Genomic DNA, 6,696 nt, shown 5'->3' with positions numbered 1-6,696 from the left:
ATGTCCGACACTGGAAGGCCCACTAACCCAGATGGTTTGGTTCTTGAAGCCTGGGGTCAGGGCTTTATGCTTGGTAGTCTGCTGATCATGGCTGCCATCACTGTCTGCAACATGAAGAAGCATATTCTTCTTCACAAGCTTATTCTGGCCGAGGTAGGTGCTCGATTTCTGTTGCGATGAGTCGTGCTAACCCAATATGCAGTTAATTCTGGCCATGGCCAATGGCACATTCATTTTCCCCCATGATCCGGTCTATGGCTGGTATCAATCCGTCACAGCCATAGGCCTCAACATCTCCTGGGCTCTGCACAATGTCATTGCCTGGATGAAAAACAAACCTTTTCTATCACGCCGTCTCTCAATGATCTACATCATCACGGTCATGCTTTGCTGGCCGTACTGGATCGTCGAGATTTATGCAAATTTCACCTACTTCAACAATATCAACACAATATTCCTGAAGACACGTCCCCTTGAGCCGCTTTTTCGGTAAAGTCATTTCATCAAATCTAATTATCGCTCCTTCACTGACCAGAAACAAGAGATCCCTGGTGGGTCTTCACTACCGTCTCCCTCTTCTGGACCATCAAGCGCGAATATAATTTCGGATTGTGGGAGCTAGTCCAAATAAGCCCACGATTCGGAATCATGCTACTTTCGATGTGCCTATCAATTGCCTTTATTATTGTCGACCTGCTCAGCGTTCTCAACGTCTTTACTGACTCGCTGCCTACGGGTATTGAGCCCTTTTGGAAGGTACTTCCCACTTTCGATGATCCTGACTCCATAGCCCCCCTATCTACCTCATTTCTCAAACATATGGACCAAGTTAACATGCTATCTTCTCCTAGTTATCTTTCATCTTCAAATGTCTCTGCGACACAGTAATCCTTGACGACTTCAAAACTGCCCTCGACCACATGCGCAACTACTGGTTACGCAAGCAGGCCAGCGATGAGTTATTACTGGCGAGCCCCTATGGGCACTCACCACGACATGTCGCCGCGGTCGGTGATGATATCGAGGCAGCCACTGGGCCGATCGGTGCACATAGGCTTGTGCGTAGTAAAAAGTCTTTCTCTGTGCCGAGAGTTGTGCTCAGGGAGAATGTATAATATTCAAGGTCAATTCAACGAGGGCTTCCTATCTATTTGTCATTTACAAGCATGGCGTTCGGTGGTTACTGCGTTGTTATTCATATGGTCGGATGGATGTTAGGCAGATGGGGAATATCAGTGTAGGGGTAAACCTGGAGAGCGTAGTGAAGAGATCGAAGTTGCCGATGAATGATAACTTCATTATTTTGAAAAGCCAAGCTATCGTCAGTAAGAAATCCCAATTGCGATGCTAATCTTCATCCCGTATCAAGCGCCACTGTTGAAGCATCTACTGCCTCGAAATGGCAGATTTTGTATAATTCAACCCAGGACAATGACTAGGAACTTCTGAGTACCGCTGAGCCGGAGCCCGTCATGGGAGGGATCCAGGGTAGGCCTTCTTTGTGCCTAATAGACATAACGCATGATTTTGGGGTATGGGATACTCCAGAAAATGAGGGCTGCCCAAAAATCGTCAACGCACTACCTACCACAGTATGAATGGCCCTGTGCTTGTCTCCTTTGGGAATGATCTAGGCTGAGTTAGACGAATGAGGGGAGCTCACTGAGCGATACTAAGATATCATAGGGCATTCACTGGGCGGTCCTGGAGTACGCACTAAGCAGTCAATACGCACTTACTAAGCAGATCATGGATTACTGACTCGTTCGATCGACCGCTCTTAACACCCCTTTCAGGGCATGAGTGGTTGTGTGTGTTTCCTTCTGTTGGTGTCACCCAAACTGAAAAGCCAGACTGCCATCGAGCCATCCCATTTCAACATGTACATACAGTCGTCTCCACCTGGAGAATTGGCTCGGAGAAATACGAAATAGCTTGGACCCACAATTGTATACTCAGCCGATCGCAAGACTCTATTCAAGGCTCCTTATCCTACTGGGCATTAAGCCCTGTGGAAACTGCTACACATCTGGAGAAATACCCTATTTCTCCGAGCTGGCCTCCCACCCGTGATGCATGGGCCATTCCAGATGTGGCCACCCCACACTGGCAGCAACACCTAAGCTCCGATGAACAGCCTCTTGGTCAAAAATGGAACAGGAAACCAAATGTAAAGGCTTTTACTCGCCAATGATCCAGACCATGCTGCTGTGGGGCTGTCTACATGTCCAACTGATCACCATGCGGGGGCGCAAATGCTAAATACGGTTGAGAACGGTACAAGAACAATATTCAGTAAAACGGCGAGCATAAATAGCTGCATTTGTCCCTCCCCAAGCTCCTGATCTCAGTCAACCTTAAGAATGACAACTTCTCACATAACCACAATGGCCTCAATCGACATTCCCAACACACAAACCGTCGCCTTGGTACGTGACCTCGGCGGCACCGTCGAGTTCAAAACAGACTACCCGGTTCCCACACCCGGCCGCAATGAAGTCCTCGCTAAGGTCCTTTACTCCGGCGTCTGTCAGAGCGGTATGTGCTCCACCTCTCCTCTGTCCAAGGGGAGTCAAAATTCTAATTGAATCAGACCTACACACAAAGGCAGGAACAGCTGCCGGCCCCAACGGATCCCCAATCACGAAGATCAAACTACCTCACGTCGGCGGTCATGAGGGAATCGGACAAATCGTATCCTTGGGCCCTGATATTGAGCATAGCGCGGGTCTGAGGGTTGGCGGATTCGTCGGAATCAGGTTTGCGAGTCGTATCTGTCGGAGGTGTGAGTTCTGTCTTGCCGGGACGGAACAGTATTGTATGGCGAGTACGAACCATTTGCATCATGAAGATGGAAGCTTTCAGCAGTATATCTCGCTAGATGCGGATTATTTGACTGTGTTGCCGGATGATATTGATCCGGTTGTCATGGGACCGGTGCTTTGTGCTGGGCTGACGGCGTACAAGGTATGGTTCTAGTGAACTTTGTAGCTGGGTCTGGTTTCTGATGCTTACAGGCTGTTCTCAATGCGCATGTGCGTCCCGGGAGTTGGTTGGTGGTTGTTGGTGCTGGAGGTGGTCTTGGACATTTGGCTGGTGCGGCTTTTTCTTTTCAGGGTTGCTTTCATTTGCTGATGAATTTATAGTGCAATATGCACGGGCACAAGGAGCTTTGGTAATTGGAGTCGATACTGGTGCCGACAGGAAGGAGTTCGTTCATGGGATCGGCGCACAGCACTTCATCGACTTCGCTGTTGAAGATCCGGTCAAGAAAGTGAAGGAGATTACTGGACTTGGAGCGCATGCTGTGGTCGTGACTGCTGGGAATGCTCAAGCCTTTGCCCATGCGTGCGACATGTTACGAGTCGGAGGCACCTTGAGCTGTGTGGGCATTCCTCCCGGGGCACCTTGTATTGAGACACCCATCTGTACCATTGTCATCAAGGGTTTGCGGATAACGGGTAATTTGGTGGGATCATTGAAGGAGTGTATGGAGGCGGTTGATTTGGTTCGTCGCGGTGTCGTGAAGCCTGTCATCAAGGTCCGACCCTTCAAGGATTTGCCGCTGGTATATGAGGAAATGGAGAAGGGCGATATTTCGGGACGAGTGGTGCTTCAGATTGCAGCATGATCGAGAATTTGGTTGCAAACATGGTAGATTTGAAGGCAATATTACTTGTTCACCACGATCTTCAAATGAAACTTTCACTTCCAGCTGCTGCTGCTGTTGTTCAATTGACCTTTTTCCTTACCCGATTCATGTCCCTGGAAGCCATTATCGCCAAGCTGTCTCGTTAATAGACGAGCTGGCGTCATGACTAGAACCTCGGCAGTTTTGGTGCGCAATATTGAGTTGAGCACGTCGTCTTGCTCCAGAAATGGTGCAAGTTTCTGATACAGCGCATGCAGAAAGTCCTGGGGCCCCAACTCGAACCCTGGTGGAGAGGACAAGGACGTAAGAAGAACGGTGTCTGCGAGCGAGTTTGCGACTTCGAAGCATTTTAACAACTGTCAACCATATCAGCAGACAATCTTGTGACATTTACGACGAACTTCTCACTTGATCCCGTCCCAGCGGTAACAAATCCGATTGAGAAAAGCACCTAAGAGCTTGAAGGAGATCATGACCAACTTGAGCCGGGAACCCAAAGGTCATGACATCTGCAAATGAGGCAGAGGATAACAGTCCCACGGACAAAGCCTCTTGCCAGATAATAGTTCTCATCCATTCCCGGGTAATATGGCAGTCTGCCGTCCGAGTTGTGACCTGGTCAGAAATGCTCAGACATAATGAAGAAAGCTTGTTCTCGATCTCGGTTAATTCTGTGGCAGAGGTAATTCCAAGAGAGGGCTTTCGACGAACTGAGATCTGATCAAATGCGGTAAAAAGCCTCACCAGATCCAGAAGTCCTTGTACATAGATATCGGCATCTCGGTAATCCTCCAGATCTGGAAGGGCAGGACGGTCGAGACATGATGGTGAGAGACCCAGATGCAGTGCCCATCCTCTGTTTGATCCATTAGCAATGAACTCAGTCCTTTTCCTGTATAGCTCACCTCTCCGAAATCCAGAGCAAGGGAAAAACCAGCTCCTTATTCGCAATCAGATGGCTACCCAATCCAGAGTCAATAGACTCCTGCAAGCTCCCTTCATCCAGACGCAGAATCTTCGCCCTCGAGATAGCCTCTTGGATGTACATCATAGCCGAGTTTCGCTGATTGACTTTAGCATGGTAAACATGTAGGAAAAATGAAACGAGAACACTGCTGATATCAAGATCTTCCCCTTGGCTATCACAGCTGCCCCGCATCCGCAAGCATGCTTGTGCCATAGAGGAGCTATCCAATATCTGGGATCCGTCCACTACCGGAGCAAGATGCAACTGAGCCATTGTAGCCGCACAGAGAGCTGTAGCTAGACAAGCCAGATACTTGGACCCGTTGCTTGTCTTTTCCGGCTCTATATCATCAAGATCCCCCAGTAGAGCATCTGTATCAACAACTGGCCAAACACTATACGAATACTCCTGGTAAAGCCGTATGATGGGCGCAAGTATCCTTTTAGAAATGCGCCGGGGCATATAAGACTCCTGGATCTCTCGCGCTCTCTTCGAATCATCCAACACATCATCCAAGCTGGACCAACCCTGGCTCCCATTTGATGAAGATTCAAATGGTACGTCGGAATCCAGGCCCCAAGTAACACGTCGAGCCTTCGGACCTCTCTTGCGCACAGGCCTCAGGTACGTACAGGGAATGCGCTTGACAGCATTTCGACAAGTATCGCAGGGCCAGGAGCCGTTGCATTTGACTTTGCGGGAGATACAGGCATCGCAAGCTCGTTTTGGGGACATGAGGACCGTGTTGGTATATGGTGGGGAGCTCAATGCGGAGAAGCTGGGAGATGATGTGGAGGGGTGAGAGTACTCCGGTAGGTTTGCCGACATGCAGTAACATTCTATACAGCCTCACATTGCTTCATATGGATAAACATCCGCAGGGACGTAATAGTTTCGATCTTCCCCTCCAAAAAAATGCACAGGATCAGTTGAGCTGTCTTGAAATCATCTAAATGCTTTGCTTCAACTGATGGCGGTCCAGACATCTAATCGGAGCAACTCCGTGTGGCGCCACCCATTTAGTTCATTCCGCATCAAACAAGACGGAATCCCTGAAGCAGGCTCCTCCCGGGCTTCAAATGGCCTGTCCCTCAATTTCAGCACCGAATTAGAGGTGTACGATATCAACAACGGCATCTCAAAGCAAAGGAAGGTCCACCCGCGGCCTTGTGGATCCGACAGCAGCCGGTGAATGGTGGTGAATGATATTCCCAAGGATCCCAAGTCCCGCTCTCCACCTCCTCTACGACTCTCTCCACACCTCATCTATAAGTCCCAATTCCCTCCTCAATTCTTCCAACCCTCTTCAAACCCTTGCAAGAACCCCTACCACATTCCACCATGGCCCTCTCCACAGCCAGCACGGACGTAAGTCACCACCCCAAGCCTCACCATAGAACAAAGAGGAAACCCCATCTAACACCCCGCACAGTCCGCAGTCCTCATCGCTGAAGAAACCAGCCCCTCCCAAACCTTCACCACCTTCACAGCCTCGACAGCCTGGACCCTCGGCACAGCCCTGCGCAACCGCATCCTCTCCCTCCCCGACTCCCAACGCAAACCCGCCCTAATCTCAATCGCCCTCGCCACTGCGCCCAGCGGCGGCGGCAGCCTGCACACGCTCTTCCAAAGTGCCACGGACAGCGGCACGATTCCCGACAACGAGAACTGGGTCCGGCGGAAGCGGAACACGGTCCTGCGATGGGGCGTGTCGAGCTGGGCGATGCGGCAAAAGGTGATTTCGGGAGCCGGGAGCTCGGCGGCGGATGTGGTTGAGGCGGCATTTGTCAAAAAGTATGCGCTTGCTAGTGGGAATGGCGGCGCTGTTGCGGATGAGTATGCTATTCATGGTGGGGGATATCCTATTCGGATTAAGGGTGTTGAGGGAGTCGTTGCTGTTGTTGTTGTTAGTGGGTTGAAGCAGGAGGATGATCACCAGGTTGTTGCTGAGACGATTCGGGAGGTTATTGCGCAGGGAAACTAGACTGGTCTATATCTTAAGATATTGGTAGCACTGGTGTTTAAATATTAGATGAATGAAGAATCTACGACGAAACAATGAATATAAAGGTATCAT

The 6,696-nt window shown here is 49.9% G+C and overlaps 4 protein-coding genes across 4 annotated transcripts; 3 read left to right on the top strand and 1 right to left on the bottom strand.

Moving 5' to 3' along the window:
• N7443_008961 (uncharacterized protein) lies at positions 1 to 1,115 on the top strand (the record flags this gene model as incomplete). The annotated part of the gene is made up of 4 exons (XM_056889017.1): positions 1 to 153; positions 203 to 489; positions 543 to 756; positions 852 to 1,115. The coding sequence occupies 4 exons, from the start codon at positions 1 to 3 to the stop codon at positions 1,113 to 1,115; spliced, it is 918 nt and encodes a 305-aa protein (XP_056738319.1).
• Positions 1,116 to 2,387: 1,272 nt separating this feature from the next.
• N7443_008960 (zinc-dependent alcohol dehydrogenase) lies at positions 2,388 to 3,631 on the top strand (the record flags this gene model as incomplete). The annotated part of the gene is made up of 4 exons (XM_056889016.1): positions 2,388 to 2,538; positions 2,594 to 2,967; positions 3,018 to 3,096; positions 3,147 to 3,631. 4 exons carry the CDS (start codon positions 2,388 to 2,390, stop codon positions 3,629 to 3,631), a joined length of 1,089 nt encoding a protein of 362 aa, XP_056738318.1.
• Positions 3,632 to 3,705: 74 nt separating this feature from the next.
• N7443_008959 (putative C6 transcription factor) lies at positions 3,706 to 5,354 on the bottom strand (the record flags this gene model as incomplete). The annotated part of the gene is made up of 3 exons (XM_056889015.1): positions 3,706 to 4,008; positions 4,061 to 4,508; positions 4,558 to 5,354. The coding sequence occupies 3 exons, from the start codon at positions 5,352 to 5,354 to the stop codon at positions 3,706 to 3,708; spliced, it is 1,548 nt and encodes a 515-aa protein (XP_056738317.1).
• A 606-nt stretch (positions 5,355 to 5,960) lies between these two features.
• N7443_008958 (DUF967 domain protein) lies at positions 5,961 to 6,603 on the top strand (the record flags this gene model as incomplete). Its single annotated transcript, XM_056889014.1, has 2 exons — positions 5,961 to 5,987; positions 6,052 to 6,603. The coding sequence occupies 2 exons, from the start codon at positions 5,961 to 5,963 to the stop codon at positions 6,601 to 6,603; spliced, it is 579 nt and encodes a 192-aa protein (XP_056738316.1).
• Positions 6,604 to 6,696: the final 93 nt, after the last annotated feature.

This window comes from Penicillium atrosanguineum (genome assembly GCF_028827265.1).
Source record: "Penicillium atrosanguineum strain IBT 20685 chromosome Unknown utg000007l_segment0_segment0, whole genome shotgun sequence".
NCBI classification, from domain to species: Eukaryota; Fungi; Ascomycota; class Eurotiomycetes; order Eurotiales; family Aspergillaceae; genus Penicillium; species Penicillium atrosanguineum.
Note: the sequence above shows the minus strand (reverse complement) of the source record. Positions and strands in the feature narration are given on the sequence as shown.